Source organism: Carettochelys insculpta, chromosome 10 (assembly GCF_033958435.1).
Source record: "Carettochelys insculpta isolate YL-2023 chromosome 10, ASM3395843v1, whole genome shotgun sequence".
NCBI classification, from domain to species: Eukaryota; Metazoa; Chordata; order Testudines; family Carettochelyidae; genus Carettochelys; species Carettochelys insculpta.
This window is the reverse complement of record NC_134146.1, coordinates 16,959,301-16,977,663: the sequence shown is the minus strand read 5'-3', so window position 1 is coordinate 16,977,663 and position 18,363 is coordinate 16,959,301. Positions and strand designations below refer to the sequence as shown.

Below are 18,363 nucleotides of genomic sequence, written 5' to 3'. Positions count from 1 at the left end.
AAGGGGCTCGGTAATGAGGAAGTTCAGAAGATGCTAATGATGCACTTACATGAATATGCAGCGCCTCGTTAGCATAATGGTGGCCGCATGTAAATCAAAAGTGTGGCTTTCAGAACACACGACGCCCATGCAGATGGGGGCCTTTTGAAAGGATCCCCTGGACTTTGAAAGCTCCTTCTTCCTATTTGCTATTAGGAAGAAAAAGCTTTTGAAATTCAGGGGGTCCTTTCAAAAGGCCCCTGTCTATATGGGCGGCATGCACTCCAAAAGCCACACTTTTGAATCAAGCACAGCTGCTATAATATGCTAATGAGGTTCTGCACATTCATGCAAATGCCTCATTAGCCTCTTCCAAAGCCCTTATTACCATGCCCCTTCCAAAAGAAAGGGGCTAGTATAGACGTAGCTTAACTGTATCCCAGCAAGCTGATACAGACTGACTTGCTATCATTAATAGATCTAAAATATTACTTCACAAACCAGGAGCTCTGGAACAGGGCAGGACAAGAACCAATTGACACTGAAATGGAGAAGAAAGTGGGGATGGCTAGGCCATACTCTCAGAAAACCATCATCCAGTATAGTCCATCAAGCTCTCACACAGAACCCACAATGAAAACGCAAATGAGGAAGACCTTGAACCATGTGGAGAAGGTCTATTGAGACTAACTGACAACTGGGGTACTCCTGGAGCCAGCTAGAAGTTTTGTCCCATGACAGAGTGAAGTGGAGGAGACTTGTAGATGACCTATGCTCCATGTGGAGAACAAGGGTTAAGAAGTAGTAGTCATATTACATCACGCATCTCAGCATACCTCTGATCTTCAAGAGCATAGTTTCCCAAACTGGTGGGGGGGAGGCGTGAAGAAATTGGTGGGGGGTGAGGTGACCCAGCCTTCACCATCATTCCCCTCACTCCAAGAAAGATCCGGCCTTTGCTTCCAGCTCTCAGCCCTGCCCTTATACATGGGTGACCTGGCACAGCTGCTATAAAAAGCAGGCAGCCAGTGAAGACCCATGTGGAGCTAGCTGCCTTCTGCAAAGATGAGTGAGTGTGGGTTGGGTGGGGGAAGAGGAGGATGGGATTAGATGAGAAGCTGGCGGTGCCTGGGTCAGGTGAGGGGGTGGGGTAAGAGCCGGGGGCTTGTGGTGCCTGGCTTTGTGGGATAGGAAGGGCTCGGGCGGGCAGCTCACAGGGCTCAGGTGGCCAGCCGGCTTGTGGGACTCACAGTGTTTGGGCAGCTGGCCCCACCATTGCAGGGTTCAGGCAGCTCTGGCTGGTGGCTGGCCCCGGTTGGCAGCTGGCCCCAGCAGCATGGGGCTTGGGCTGTTTGGGCTGGCAGGCAGGTGGCTGGCCCTGGCAGTGTGGGACTTAGCTGGGCAGTTCAGGCAGCTGGCCCATGGCTGGAGCGGGCAGCGGGTAGGCAGACAGCTGGTCCCAGCCGGGCAAGGCTCAGGCAGCCAATGGGCAGGCAGGTGGGTGGGTGGATGGCTGGCCCTGGCGGCACAGGACTTGAGCGGGCAGCTCCGGCACAGCAGGTCTCAAAAGAGCAGGTGGCTGTCGTGGTCATCTCTGGTGGCCTGGAAGGGGCCCAGAAAAATTATTTGTGCTTGTTTTTAATTTTAAAATAATATTTTATATCAAGTTTTTGTCTAGTTTAAATTATGAATTGAACGTGTTGATAAAAGGGGGGTTGGATGATGGTAAGGAAGAGGTTGTGGGGGCATGAGGGTTTCTCAAAGAATCAAATGAGGGGCGTGATGCTGAAAAGTTTGGGAACTACTGCTCAAGAGCATGGGACAGGAATTACATAAGCATGAGGCACCACAGTGGACCTGTAACTCCTGCTACTCAATATATTGCTTATAAATGTCCCCATTTAGCAGGTTTCCTATCAAGAGCATGTGGGACTGAAGCAATAGTTCAACACATTTCAATAAACTTTTTGGCAAAGTATCCAAGCCCAAAGGCCAGCATCTTCGAAAAATGTGTGAATACCATGTTTCAACAGGACTTGCTACCTTGGAGACATGCGCCTTGTTTCTGTATATGGCTCATCGAAAAAAGCTTATGTTTTTTAAATTAAAATATTATTTGTTTCAACTTTTTTTGTTTAATACCCTAAAGTTAACATCATTGCAAAACTGTAGGCAAAGGAGTTACCACAGGAACACTATCAATGTTTTTAAAATAAATAAATAAATAAATGAATGACGCTTCTGAAGTTTTTTGACATTGTTGTTAAAAGTAGCACTGATGAAAACAATAAAGAGCGCCAAGAGAAAAAAGGACTTTGCCTATTTGTTTCAGTTTTAAATTTGAAAGCACTCTGTGTACAGTTAGTTTCACTGGTTCAGTGCAGTCAGATTCCTGTGTTATTTTCTTTCCGTGTTTCATTCAGGCACATGTGTATAAAACAGTGTTTTAAAATGTGATTATAAAACTGCAAAAATTGACTGCAGCACTCATAGAACATGGGAGTGTTTATAAGTAATTTAACTACGACCAAATTACAGAACTAGATTTCAAAAGAACATTAAAAAAACAAAAACAAAAAACCAGCAACTTCGCTAAACAGAATGAAAAATTCAAACTACAAATAAGCTATTAGGAACTTTACCAAACTTTATTTTAACCTGCATCAATCTTGTTTTTCATGATGAGGCACATTTAGGTGAAACATACAATGTAGTTTGAGCAGGTTCAGAGGAAGAGATTTTGGAAGGAAGCTCTTTTTCCTCTGTTCTATGTATTTCGAGGCACCATTCCCGTAATCTTAGGTTTACGTTTATCACTGATTCCATGACTCTGACTGTTACGGATGATGAACAAGGGAAAGACTGCTATAGTAAAAGCTTACAACAGCATTTGGTAAATTCACCAAGGACAGACCCATCAATGACTGTTAGCTGAACCTGGTCATGGATGCAAGCCCATCCTCTGGTATCCCTAAACCTCTGACTGCCAGAAGGTGAGTCTGGATGACTGGATCACTCAAGTCAGGGATTAATTAACTCTTCTGTGGGCCCAGGGCTATTAGATTAAGAACATAAGAACAGCCATACTGGGTCAGACTACAGGTCCATCAAGCCCAGTATGCTGTCTTCCGACAGTGGCCAATGCCAGGTGCCCCAGAGAGAATGAACAGAACAGGCGATCATCAAGTGATCAGTTCCCTGTCACCCACCTCCAGCCTCTTGCAAACAGAGGCTAGGGACACCGTCCATGCCCATCCTGGCTCATAGCCACTGATGGACTTATCCCCATGAATTTATCTAGTTCTTTTTTTAAACTCTACTGTAGTCTTGGTCTTCACAACATTCTCTGGCAAGGAGTTCCACAGGTTAACTGTGTGCCATGTAAAAAAAAAAAGACTGTGTTGGGTCCCTGTATATAAATCTTTTCCCTAGTTTAAAACACATTGGAGGGAACAGAGACTACAGGCTTTCTCCTATGATCTGGGGTGGGGCCAAAAATTAGGGGTTCTGAGTGCAGGAGGGGGCTCCGGCTAAGACAGAGGGTTGGGAGCAGTATGTGGGGGTGAGGAGCTTGAGGCGGAGCCAAGGATGAAGGGCCGGAGTGCAGGATGGGGATCCAGCTGAGGCCGAGGGGTTTGGAGTATGGAAACAGGCTCAGAGAAGGAGGTTGGTGTGGGCGTCTGAGAGGGAGTCAGGGTGCAGGAGGGGGCGTGGGGTTGGGGTATGGTCTGGGAGCGAGTTGGGTCATGGTACTAGGCTTGGAGATGAGGGTTAGGTGCAGGGTTCCCTCTAATTTTTTCCATCCATGGGCAGAATAAATGTTGTTCTGTGCACCAAGGCAAGTGGGGATGTGCACCACCAACAGAAATACACGCTGCCATCTGTGAGCGCTGTGGGTGCTCTGCGAATCAGTTGGGTGGCACCTGAATCTCTCCTGGGTGGCCGCCCAAGCACTCAGCTTATGGGGAACACTGCTTGGGTGGGCAGGGCTGGGAGGGAGTTGGGGTACAGCAGGGAGCCCAAGGCTAGAGCAGAGGATTGGGCTGCTTATCTTGGGCAGCTCCCATTTGGTGGTGCAGCGAGGCTGAGGCAGGCTCCCTGCCTGCCCTGGCATTGTGCCACTACTGGAAGCTGCTAGCACGTCCCTGAGGGTAGCCCTGGGGTGGGTGAAGGGGGCTCCACACACTGCCCTGGCCAATAGGGATACCCCCACAGCTTCCACTGGCCACAATTCCCAGCCAATGGGAGCTACGGGAATAGTGCCTGCAGGGAAGGGCAGCGTGAGGATACAACTTCCCCTCAATCACAGTTCCAGCCCAACGGAGGTGTGGGGGAGGGGGCAAGGGGGCATGAAAATGGCAGCATTCAGAACCGCTTTCCTCCCTCTACCTGCACCAGGAAGGGCTGAATTAACATAGGGGCTTTGGTGGCTACAGCCCAGGTGCCTGGGACAAGGGGGACTTGCTTAAAGATCTGGACTTTTGAAAGCCCAGAGATCTTTCTGTGGGGCCTGGGGCTGCAGCCTATAACGCTCCAGCATTAATAAATTGCCCTGTTCTGCTCAATCACCCTTGAACTACCTGGCACCAGCTACCATCCCTATCCAGAATACTTGGTTAGATGGCCCATTGTTTGGCCCAATACGGCCATTTTTATGTTCTTAATGCTTTTCTGCTGTAGGATAAACTTTAGCCACTTAAAATACAGGAAAAGTGAAGCAAAGAAAGTTAGGTCCAGAATTCTGAAGAGGTTCCATTGGCTTAGTAAGTGATGGTCCTGGACAAACTGCTTTACGCAGGGGAGGTCCCATCACTGTAGGATATCTGGAATGACTAAACCTACTGTGTGATGCATAGAATCCTGCCCAGAGAAACCTGCCAATAAAGGGAAATACACTTGCTCCAATCACAGAGAAGGGACAAAAAAATTGAAGAATTTCTAGGGGCTTCCCTTTTAATAATTTATATGCAATTGGTATGACCTATATAATCCACATTTGGGAGCATGGCAGTTGCTCCTTCCAGCAGTCAATTTAATTTATGTGCTAGTAATTTGCATAGCAATTAAGTTGTACTTAGATGCATACATTTTGTACTATGGTTTAATTTACAAGCTGGAACCAGAGATATTTAAAACCAATGCAATAGCAATGAACTGTTTAAACTGACGATACGCTAGGAATCGTGCCATAGTAACCAATCCTGAAATGGCAGCAGAACGGGCGAAATTATGGCCGTTGTACAAATTCCAAGGACACTAGCAAGGACAGGTCTACCCTCACCGAACGGATTTTGCTTTGTCAGCAGGAGCAGCATTCACATGGGCACTTGACAAGGCAAACTGCGTCATTCACAGAGAGGGGTGTTTTTTATTTTTTTAAAGCACCCACGAACAATAAAAGTTTTGTTGAGCAAATGCAAGTGTAGACATAGTCTGCAGCCACCTCTTACTTAAGATGAGGGGAACAGGATACTTCTCTCTTTTATGTGCGACACAAACCAGCTTGAAATGCTAAAATATGCGATAGCAATCCAGAACTCTAATTCTGCATTCTTATCAATCAGAAATTGCATCACTGTCATTTCAGAAACGTATGCAGCATTTCTATTACCAAAGAGCTTTAGAAAAAAAAAGTCCACTTTCAACTACAGTTTTAATATGTTAATATTTAGTTTAGCTACTTTTAAAAGTAATAGGTAATTTAAATAGATAATTAAAAACTAATAAAAAAAAGCCAGAGCCTTTGACATAGCATTCTTAGGCAACAGCCCATTATATCATGTGCAGTAATCAACTGTCCTACTTGTGATGACTCAACATGTCAAGTCATATTTCTACATTTCAGTACCCAGACTGTTGCAGGATATTGCATATTTTTACTTGGTATCTGTTCATCTGCCCAGGGTTAATTTAAAAGCTGTTTTAACATTATTTCATCCATGCCATTCTGGTTTATTCTTTGTCAGCATCTTAACATACATGTATATTGTGAGCTCTCTCTGGTAGGCCTGTATTTTTATTACAGTAAACCCTTGAATTAGTAGACCCTGATACAATGGACTTCGGAAACAATGGATGTCTGCCAGCCCCCCTCCACCCTCAAATAAATGCTGGAGACTCACCAAAGCCACTGCCCTCAGGGTTGGAGTAGTTGCCGGCGTGGCTGGGGCCACCAGGGCCAGAGGAACTGGGATGGTGCCCTCCAACAGGGTGCAGGAGCTCTCCTCCCTGAGCGCCACGTGTTTTGAGCTGTCGGTGGCCAGCTGCCACTGCTTGAAATGGCGCTGAGTAGCAGCCATGGTGTCGGAGGCTGCTGCCTGCTGGCAGGCTGGGGGTGGTCACACTCTACTTTTGAATTGGTGGCTTGGAGCCAGGGGCTGTTTCCTTAGGTCTCCCATTTCCTTAGGTGGGTATTGTAGTTTCAGGAAAGCCTGGTAAAGGTCTCGTAGAGTTTGTCTCTGTCTGATGGACTGGAGCAAATGCGGTTGTACCTTAGTATGACAGAGAAAAACATCTACATTTACAACCCCCAGCTAAAGCCTCTCCAGTGCATCATCAAGGATCTGCAACCTATCCTCAACAAGAATCCTTCACTCTCACAGACCTTAGGAGGCAGGCCTGTCCTTGCCTACAGACAGCCCGTCAACCTTTAACAAATTCTCACCAGCAACTATAGACCACAACACAGTAACTCTAAACCTGGAACCAATCCCTGCAACAAACCTCACTGCCAACTCTGTTCACATATCTATACCAGCAATATCATCACAGGACCTAACATGAACCATACCATCAAGGGCTCCTTTACCTGCACATCTACTAATATAATCTATGCCATCATGTGCCAGCAATGCCCCCTACAATTTACATTGGCAAAACTGGACAGTCTCTATCTACGTAAAGGAATAAATGGACATAAATCAGACATCAGGAACGGTAACATACAAAAACCCGTAGGAGAACACTTTAATCTCCCTGGATGCTCAGTAACAGATTTAAAAGCAGCAGTCCTTCAACAAAAAAATTTTCAAAAATAAAATGGAGAGAGAAATCTCTGAGCTGCAATTCATTTGCAAATTTGACTCCATCAACCAAGGATTAAGCAGAGACTGGAAGTAGTTGGCCCTTGATGTTCACACCTCCATATTAGAATCTGACAATGGGCCACTTCCCCCGACTGAACTGACTTTTCTCTTCTCTTGATGTATACTACCGATAATGGGCCATTTTCACCCTGACTGAATAGACCTTGTCAGCTCTGGGCCTTCCCTTTTACTGGGCTGCCCCTCTTTAAATCCTCCTATTAACCCTGCTCCCCCACTCATACATCTGATGAAACAGGCCTTTGCCCATGAAAGCTTATGCTCCAAAATATGTTAGTCTATAAGGTGACACAGGACTTCTTGTTGTTTTCCAAGTTACAGACTAACACGGCTACCTCTCTGATACTTGTCACTCAAAGAAGAAGGATGAGCTCCACTTAATCTAAAATGGAACCAGATTGTTAGCACTCAAAATTAAACACAGAGAGACTTTTAAACTCAGGGCTGGGGGAAAGGCAGCAGGTGTGGAGTAGCGCATGGAACAGACAGAGACATCTCTTAGAGGAGGATCTATTAATGGAGAGTCTCTGGCCGTGTCTACACGTGAGCTCATGGGAATAAGGGGACTTCGAAGTAGGCGGGGCCCTTTCGAAAAGGAGCCCCGTCGGGACGCGCCGCGCAGCGGCAAGGCGCATCAATTTCGAAGCGCCGCTGCCGCCCGCATGCTAATGAAGCGCTGAATGTGCATTTCAGCGCTTCATTAGTAAACTTCGAAATGGCCATTTGCGTGGCCATTTTGAAGTTTGGGGCACGTGTAGACGTAGCCTCTGAGTGCTAGTGAGGAGGAAAGGATGGTAGATGATAAAATATGGGTAAGAGTTGATAAGAAACAATCAAATGAAAATGAATCACTTCATGTAATGGCACATGATCACTTCATGTAATGGCAGACAGCTAAAAAGTGACAAGTTTTTAAAGTCCTTATCTAGAAACACTAGAAGTCTAAATAATAAGATAAGTGAACTAGAGTGCATTGTAGTAAGAGATTAGCATACTAAGCAACACAGAAACTTGGTGGAATGAGGATAATCAATGGGACACAGCAACACCTGTGTACAAAATCTATCAGGAGGACAGAACAGGTCATGCTGGTGGGGGAGTGGCACTGCATTGGAAAAAAAGAACAGAAACAAAGGAAGGAAAAAATTGTAAATGAACCATACTGTACCACAGAATCTTTAGGGACAGCAATTCCATGCTCTAATAAGAAGAATACAGCAGTAGGGGTGTATTATCAACCACCTGACCAGGATGCTGTAAGTGACTGTGAAATGCTCAGGGAAATAAGAGAGGTTATTAAAACTAAAATCTCAATAATAATGGGAGATTTCAACTATCCTGACATTTACTAGGTACTGTTGTATAAACCATCCACTCTGTCCAGTACAATGCAGATGTAAGTTTTGTAACTTTTAATCATTGCTGATTTCAAGTCCTGTAACTTTCTGTAAGCTTTGTAACAGTAGCTTTGTTTTGTAGGATCTGAAGAAGTGGGTCCGTCCTATGAAAGCTCATCACCTAATAAATTATTTTTTTAAAGTGCTACATGACTGCTTTTTTGTTTTGATAGAATACAGACTAACATGACTATCACTCTGTCACTGTTTGCTTTTTAGATGTACCTTTGTTCTATATTTTGTTTCATGAGCTTTGTTTTGTAGCAGCTGTTAGGTCTATATTAAGTATCATAAGTTAGTAAGGAACGGTTTACGGATACCATAAGTCTTGTAAAAAATCTTGGCTGTTCCTTTCGTAAAAGAAATTTCTTTCTTTCTGAATCAGAAAAGTAGCCGTGTTAGTCTGTATCTTCAAAAGTAACAAGAAGTCCTGTGGCACCTTACAGCCTAACAGATATTTTGGAGCATAAGCTTTCCTGGGCAAAGACCCACCTTCTGAAGCGAGCTTTGCTTTGTCTGAGTAAGGGGAGTGTGAATGTGGTTTTGAATGTAATAAAATCAGTCCCTGTAGCCAGCCTGTGTGGGCAACAATCTGCCAGCAGCACCTTGATGGCCAGAGAATAACAGGAGCTAAGCTCTGAAAAAGAAAGAGGCCTCATCAAGAGAAAAATTAAAGTCCCATCTGCTGCTAGCAGATGACCCATGGTCAGAGTCCTGGGACAGTGGGATAGGACATTTGCTATTGGGCTAAAACATATAGAAGATGAGTGTAAAGCTGTAGGCTTTCCTTTTCCTTTCTTCTTGCCATCAGCACTCAGCAGGAGTTGGTACCGGCTGGGAGGAAGGGGAACAGAAGGAGGCCAAGGGCTCCTTCCCCTCCTCCCCACGATGAATTATACTAACTGCTCCTCAGTAGTACAGCTGAAAAAGACAACAAGCTGACACGGGGATCATGCAGTCAGCTCAGTGCTCTGGATTCATGACTGCAGCCAGACACACTGCACCCACCATGCCTTGGTTACTTTCACTGTTCCTGTGCACCCTTCACCTGCATGAGTTCATCTGTGTAACTATATGAGTGCAGGGGGGCATAAGCGCATCTGTGGGTGCGCGCTTGAAAGCTAGTTCCCCGTCTTCCTTTAATCCAATAGTGGCATTTAATAACATACATATAAATGTAACCTGGGGTGGTCTCTCTAATGTAAAATTAAGGTAACAGGAACACATCACCTCAGGAGCAGATGCTGAGATAGTTTCTTGACACCTTGAATGACTGCTTCTTGGAACAGCTAGTCTTAGAGGTAATCCTTGATCCTGTCCAAGGGGTAACTATAGCTGGACAGCTTGGTAATAGTCACCATTAGATTTAACAACCTGATGGTAGGGAAAATGACACAGCAACCCAACAAGGAAGCATTTAATTTCAGGAAGGGGGACTACATAAAAATGGAGAAATTAAACAGACATTAAAAGGTGTAGTACCAAAAGTGAAATTCTGGCAAGCTGCATAAAAAGTTTTAAAGAGACTATAATGGAGGTTCAACTTATATATATATATCCAAATTTAAAAAAACATAGCAAGAGAACCAAAAAGTTCTACCATGGCTAAACAGCAAAGTAAAAGAATCAGTGAGACAAAAAGACATTGTTTAAAAAGTGGAATTTCAATGACAGCAAGGAAAATAAAAAGGAGATAAACTCTGGAAACTGACATGAAACAAATATAATTAAGAAGTCCAAAAAATTTGAAAAATGGCTAGCCAAAAACTGAAAATACCAATTTTTGGAGTATATCGGAATCAGAAAGCCTGCTAAACAACCACTGGGGCCAGTGGATGACCAAGATGCAAAGGAGCACTCAAGGTCGAGAAGGCCATTATGGAGAAACTAAATGAATTCTTTGCATTATCTTCAAGGCTGAGGATGAGAGGGAGATTCCTAAACCTGAGCCATTCTTTTTAGGTGACAAATCTGAGCAACTGTCCCAGATTAAGTTGTCGTTAGAGGAGGTTTTAGAACAAACTGATAAACTAAACAGTAATAGGTCACCAGGATCAGATGGCTTTCACCCAAGAGTTCTGAAAGAACTCAAATGTGAACCTGCAGAATTGCTAACTAGGTTGTAACCTGTCCTGTAAAACAGACTCTGTACCAAACGGCTGGAGAATAGCTAATACAATGCCATTTTTAAAAAAGGGATCCAAAGGTGACCCTGGCAATTACAGTCCATAAGTTTAAATTCAGTACCGGGCAAACGGCTGAAACAATAGTAAAGAACAGAACAGTCAGACACATAAATGAACACACATTAAACTTTTTCATACCTGGCATTCTATCATTCTGAATGCTCAAACAACCATAAGTTTATGGTTAATTTTTAACCATAAGTAAATGTTAGCTACATTTTCCATAAGTATAGTAAAAGTAAATACAAATATATACAGCAAATACAGTATAAGTTTGTAGCGTTCAATACTACTGTTATTGGTAAATAAAGTACTCTGTATACATATTTGTTTGTTGTCAATAGCTGATCTTATTTTTCTTTAGTGTTATGCTTTGCTAGATATGCCTCCCTACTATCCAGAATATTTAAATATCTGACAACCTCCCAGTCCCAGGGCTGCTGAATATTAAAGAGTTTACCGTAATTTGTTGGAGGAAGTATCAAAATGTTTTTGAGGGAAAATCACGCCTCACTTATCTGCTAGAATTCTTTGGGGTGGGGAGTCAACAAAAAGGATCCAGTGGACATAGTGTACTTATATTTCCAGAAAGTCTTTGTCAAGGTCCCTCAGCAAAGGCTCTTAAGTAAAACAAGCTGTCATGGGATAAGAAGGAAGATCCTCTCATGGACTGGTAATAGGTTAAAAGATTGGAAACAAAGGGTACGAATAAATGGTTTGCTTTCTGAATCGAGAGATGTAACTAGTGGCTTTCCCTCAGGTTTCTGTACCAGGATAAATCCTACTCTAAATATTCACAAATGATTTGGAGCAAGAGGTAATCAATGAGATGGAAACATCTGCAGATGATATTAAACTGCTGGTGAGAGTAAAGTCAACAGCTGACTGCAGAGAGTTTCAAAAAGATCTCACAAAATTGAATGAAAGGGCAACAGAATAGCAGATGAACTTCTGTTGATAAATGCAAAGTAATCCACCTCGAAAACATAATCCCAACTATACATATAAAATGATGGCATCTAAATTAGCTGTTACCACTCAAGATATAAATACTGGAGTCACTGAGGATAGTTCTCTGAAAAAAAATCCACTTGATTTGCAATGGCAGACAACAACAACAACAACAAGTTGGGAATCACTAAGATAAGTGTACATACCAAGATAGAAAAATATCATATTGCCCCTTCCCATGGAACACCTACATCTTAAATACTGTGCAGATGTGATAGCCTCATCTCAAAAGAGATACCTTGCGATCGGAAAAGGTTCAGAAAAAGGCAACCAAAATTATTAGGGGTATGGAATGGCTGCCATCTGAGGAGACATTAATAAGACTAGGACATTTCAGCTTGGAAAAAAAATGAAAAAAAGAGGGATATGACAGAGGTCAATAAAATCATGAGTAGTGTGAAGAAAGTAAACAAGAAATATTTACTCTTCATAATACAAGAACTAGGGTCTACCAAATTAATAGGCAGCCTTTTAAAACTGGAAATATTTGTTCACAGAATGCACAGTCAAGCTGTTGAACTCCCGGCCAGAAGATGTTGTGAAGGCCAAGCCTTTACCAGGGTTCAAAAAAGAACTTCATAAATTGATGGAGGATAGATCCATCCATGATTACTAGCCAGGAGCAATCACTTCATTGCCTGTTTTGTTCTTTCTCTCTGAGGTACCTGGCATTGGCCACTGTTGGAAGACAGGATACGGGGCTAGATGGACCTTTGGTCTGATCCAGTATGGGCATTCTTACATTCTTAAATATGCAATGGTTATTAAAAAAAACACACTGAGGATGAAAAGTCCTGTAGCACCTTAAAGATCAGCAGATGTATTTGGGCATAAACTTTTGCAGGTTTAAAAAAAAACCACACTTCCTCAGTTGCATGGTTTTTATGAAAGCTTATGCGTCTTAAGGTGCCACCGGGGTCCTCTTTGTTTCTGCAGATACAGACTAACATAGCTATCCCTCTGAGACTGAAAAAAGGATAAATTAGATTCTTCTCTCTTCCCTTTGTTTGTGGGTAATTAGACCATACCTAAATGTTTATATGGATCCAGACATAATTTTGGGATTTTAAAAAAATAAAATACATTTGCAGGATTTGTAAGGAAGGTATGTTTGTAAAACTGAAACTATGGGGCCACTGAAATCCCTGTTCACTATCCAGGAGGACTTCTCAACAGACATACAGTGTACTCTATTGACTCCAGCAAAGCCATGCCAATTTTACAGTATCTCAGGCATGGGTGTCTAACCTTTTGGCTTGCCTGGGCCACACTGAGTGAAGAGGAATTGTCTTGGGCCGCATATAAAATATATAATATAGTTAATGTATATAAATCACATAATAATGTTAAAAGTTTACGATCTTGTGGGGCCGCATTACTAGCTGTCCAGGGCCGCATGTGGCCCGCGGGGTGGACACGCCTGATTTAAGGCTTTGTCTATCTTAGGGAAATAAATCGATTTCAGATATGGCATTGGCATAGCTAGAATCAACATATTGGAATTGACCGATTTCCCTAGTGAAGATTTAGGTTGGGTCTACATCTGCTGTGGAAGATCAAATGCTTACATTTGATCTTCCAGGGTGCTGTTTCATGCATGCACGAAACAATGTGTTCCGGGTCAATGTCAACCCTGGAACTCCTTACAACATACAAGAATTAAGGAATGTTGATGGGAGGAACACTCCCATCGGCACTCTGCAATGAAGACAGGATGGATATCAACAACTGCAAAATTGATTTTTGGTATGCAATTGGCATGCCAAAAATTGAGTAGCAGCTGTCGATATTCAAGGTAAGCACAGACCTAGACTTAGCCTCTATAGTCTCACGTTGATGTCCCTTACACCATGCGATAGCTGACGGCCAAGCCCAGAGCGGGCAATTTTGTCACATCTTCACCAAACGTGCAGAATTGAACTCCAGAAGATCAACGAGCCCTGAGCATCAAGGTTTACCCACATATGTAATATTTAATGGCAAGACTCCTAACTGAAATATTAGGAAAGATCACCATACACTGAGAAGCTAATCAGTGAAACTAGTTTACTTAGTAAACTAAATTTAGCATCATGCATCAGATTTTTAGATAAAAATTAACAAGTGCATCAAATATCTCAAGTCCCAACTTCTGAAGCAGGCTTATGACAGAGTAGCCCCCATCACTGCTGGCTGAAGTTAGATTTGCACTGAGATTCACCACAGAAAACTATCCTATAAAAATAGTTAAACAACTATCAAAACCACGAGTCACATAAAAACATTTACATCTGGACTTTCAGAATGGCTTTGCTGTGTGCGTGGGGGTGGGGTGTTAGTCATTACAAATCTACTGGGTAATTTGTTTTAATGGGAAGACTCTTTGTGAAATGCATACATATGGAGTTATACATATCACATAGAGCTGGAAGGGACCTTGAAAGGTCATCAAGTCCAGTCCCCTGCACAACCTATCCTATTCCTTGACAGCCCCCCCCTTTTTTTTTTAACTCTTACCTGCCTGTGGCCCTTGAAAGGCCCCCTCAAGGACTGAACTCAAAATCCTGGGTTTATAAGGCCAGTGCTCTAACCATTGAGCATAACAAAACCACGCGTAACTTGGAAGTAAAACTGCAACCCCGTTTTTCAGAGAACACAGAATGGCAGCGATCTGTCTCCTTTACGCCTCCCACTCTGAAACGCCCTGCCCAGGTGAGGTCCTAGCCAGGGAAGCTCATGACCTAATAAATGCATGTGTTCGTCTGCACGGTGCCACAGGACTGCTTGTGTTTTGGCAAGCTGCGGACTAAGCGGCTACCCCGTCCGAGACCATCCATGGGGCTGAGGGTAGAGAGGAGCTGTGGGCTTTCCCTAAGGGGGGCGGTCTCCACGTGGCGCCGGAGCGCGGAGGCGCGCTGCCTGGGGCTGCTGTTGGACGAAAAGATTTCTTCCCTCTAGCGGGCGGGCGAAGGAAGGGCTCTTACCGAGGAGCAGGAAGGAGAAGACCCACTGGAACACGGCAGCCGTCTGGAGTCTCCTGGCCAGGGGAATGTTGAGGGGCGCAAACTCGATCTTCATGCTGTGCCCGTAGCGCCCTCGCTCTGCCCCGGGGAGAGCAGCAAACGCCCCTGCACTCAGCTCCGGCGCTCGCCTGTGACCGAGCCAGCAGCGGGGTACGAATGGCAGCCGGCACTCGCACGGCGCCTCCTTAAAAGAACCAGCTGGGCAGGGCCAGCTGCGGCGGAGAGGGCGCAGGCTCGGGCCCGGGGAGCGGCAGCTACAGGACCGGAGCGGGGTCGCCTCCGCCCGCAGTGCCGAGGCTGAGGTTCAGTCACGTGCAGGCAACGCGAGCCGTTCAGGCCCGGGGAGCAGAGGTGCGGGGAGGTTGGAGGAAGAACTGGCTTGTCGTCAGCCCAGAGGGACCAGCAAGTGACCCCTCCCTCCACAGCACGATCTGCTCTGCCCCGCGGGACTGCCTGGGGAAAAGGTGCCTCAGCTTAGGGTCCCGGAGCCAACAAGTACCAGCAGAACAAACGCTGACCAACAAAACCAAAACCCACCCAAAAAACCTGCATGAGTCAAATGCCCAACCCCTGAGACTGGCCCACATAGGGATGGATTTTTTTTTTTATTACACTGTAATTTTGGTCTGTCTTTTGATTTTTCAACTTCTGCTGCCCACCCTATTGTATGTGCTTGTGCACACACCTCCATCCCGGCAGCGATTGTGTCTCTTCCTAATTTAGGGCTTGACCATGCGATACAGCCAAACCAGGGGCCAGCTCTTGCCAAGGCGTTAGGTTTCAGTTTGACTTGTGTGATAGCCTGGCTATGGTGAACAGCCTCAGACAGGTAGCTGTGTTAGTCTGTATCTTCACAAAACAAAGCAAGCAGTCCTGTAACACCTTAAAGACTAACTAATAAGTAAAATTGTTTTAGCCTTTAAGGTACTACAGGACTGTTTGCTTTGTATGCCTAAGGCGGGTATTGAAAGCCTAACATTGTATTTAGGTTTTGAAATGCTTGTAAATGTCTGCATGTGTTAATCTCATTTATATCTTTATCACTTGCTATAAGGTAATATTTAAGTTTTTGCTTAATAACTAAAAAATGGTTGCCCTGGAACAGTGAACCTGTTTGAGATTGTCTTCTGTTCAGCAAGAAAAATGTCCCAGCTAAATGGGCCATGGGACAGCACGACACAACAGCTTTGTTAACTGCCCCTTCCCATCCAAGAAGAGACTAAGTGAAAAAGGGCTCATCTGATCCACTTGAAAAATCTGTATAAGAGACACAGCTCCAGCTACATGAATTGCATTGTTGGTGTCACGATGCATCAATTTTCTGCACCATCCCCACAGCCAGAGGTGATGGGAGAAACTCTATCAACTTCCCTTACTCCTCATGACTGTAGGGGTTCCTGGGGTGAGGGGCGCCTTCAGCAAACAATTTAGCACATCCCCTAAACTGAGTAAATCAAACCCTGAAAGACCAGCCTCCAGTGCACTGACTCTCTGGGATGAACAGATAAGCTCAAAAAATAAAAATAGCTGGCAACTCTTTTTTTTATCTCTTTTGCTGTCTGGTCTCTGACAGAGCCAGAGCTATAAAACAGAAGCAGAAATCCACTGGGTCAACCAGGATTAACACTAGAAGACATTCAGAGCTGGCAGATTACTACAATGCTGTCAACATTTAAAACCACACACTACCTCATTTGTGTATATGAAATTGCTTGCTTTACCTTTGTGATTACTGTCTTATTTCTTTTTCCTAGTTAACAAATCTTCAGTGAGTCACGAGTCCTGTCTTTGGCAAGAGAACTAAAGTACAAATTGAACTGGGTATGTGACACATCTCTGTGGACTAGAACAGGGATGATCAAACTTTTTCAGGCTGGGACCCACTTTTAATCCCTGCAATAAGCAGGGACCCCCTATCCTGTCTAATGTAATCCAAAGCTATGGAAATGTCAGTTATGTTCATATGAAAAAAAAAACTTTTGGCATGTGTAAGGGAATAAATAAGTAGAATGTAAAAATGTTATTATTCAATATATACGTGTGAATACCCATACATAAAGAGAGTAACATATTTCAACATTTTTAATGAGATGAGTGACTCTAAGACCCAGCAGCCGATCATGCTGCATCTTCCACTTACGAAATTTCACACTCTCTCCCCTTCCCCAACACAAGGGCACACCTGCCACTTTGCGCACCCCTGGACTAGAAACAACATGACTATTTTGTGAATTTTGGAAGTATAACAACAATCAGTAAATCTAACCAGTGTGGGTGACTACAATGGAATGCTGAAGGGGACAGTCTGTAACTCCATGGTAAACCTGTTTTTTGCTTTAGGAATTAAAAATTATAAAATGCAAAGAGTTTGGAGTCTCTGCCCTACTTCGACAACCTGCCCCAGGGTTAGCTCTTGTGAGCCACACCAGAGAGGGTAATCATTTACATGAGACTTTACTGCAAAGCACCAGCTCCCACTGCATTAACTCGTGATGTGGACGTTGTAACCGTGAAGTCAAAGACCTGTTGTACAGCTTTGCATACTGCTGCTCGCTGCACTTTCAAACTTCAAACTCACACACGACACATTCATGCTATGACTTGCCATGTAGACAACCCCTTATAATAACAGAGAGGTAGTCGTCTTAGTTTGTATTACAACAAAATAAAGCAGCAGAAATGTAGCACTTTAAAGATTAACAAAATGATTTATTCGGTGATGAGCTTTCGTGGGACAGACCCACTTCTTCAGCTCAATTTCATTTGCAATACAGACTGACATTTATAAGTACAGAGGAGCAAAAAGAAAAAAAATTGCAATAAAAAACTGACAAATCAAACAGGATAGAAGGAAGGGGGTGGGAGGGATGTTAACTGTCCTGTCTGAGATAATTACGAGCAGCAAAGGAAGGGAAGCAGTCCTTGTAATGCATGAGGTAGTTGATGTCTCTCTTCACACCACGTTAATGTGTGGAATTTGAATATTTACTCTAACTCTGAAATCTCATGCTCTAATCTGTTGTTAAATTCTCTATGTTACAGTACACAAATTCTCAGGTCTTTGACAGAATGGCCCACTCCACCAAAGTGTTCACTGACCGGCTTATATGTATTGAGTTTCTTGATGTCTGATCTACTCTATGTCCATTTATTCTTTGATGAAGGTTTTGCCCAGTCTGTCCAACTTACATGGTACCAGGGCACTGCTGACACATAATAGCATATATAATGTTGCTCGAAGTGCACAAGAATGTGCCTTTGATCTTGTAACTAACATGGTTAGGTCCAGTGATGGTATCTCCAGAATAAATCTATGGACAAATTGGCAGTGGGCTTTGTTGCAAGAAAAAGTTCCAGGATTCATGTTACTGTGGTGTAGTCTGTGATTGCTCGTGAGATTCTTTCTCAGGTTAGGAGGTTGTCTATAGGCAAAGGTCTCTCCCATGAAAGCTCATCACCAAATAAATCATTTTGTTAGTCTTTAAAGCCCTTGTAAGGTGATTTTGGTCCCCCCGGAAGACCTTTCACTGGCTACCTGAACTTCAATCTTGTCCCCTATCCAAAAACTCTACTTTCTATGTCACCTACTCCCCACCTGCTCATTCTTTGGGGGTAGGCATTAATTATGCATTTTTCCATTAACTTTGACCTTTCAACCCCACATCTACTGGTCTACTGCTCTGAA

General features: G+C 43.8%; 1 protein-coding gene across 4 annotated transcripts in view; it reads right to left on the bottom strand.

Moving 5' to 3' along the window:
- The window catches only part of MOGAT1 (monoacylglycerol O-acyltransferase 1), an 89,530-nt gene extending 73,913 nt beyond the window's left edge, over positions 1 to 15,617 (bottom strand). For all 4 annotated transcript variants that reach the window (XM_075004576.1, XM_075004578.1, XM_075004575.1 and 1 more), the window contains exon 1: positions 14,640 to 15,617. In XM_075004576.1, coding sequence (XP_074860677.1) covers positions 14,640 to 14,733 — 94 coding nt within the window. In that variant the 5' untranslated portion in view covers positions 14,734 to 15,617. The remainder of the gene's footprint in view (positions 1 to 14,639) is intronic.
- Between the last annotated feature and the right edge of the window lie 2,746 nt (positions 15,618 to 18,363).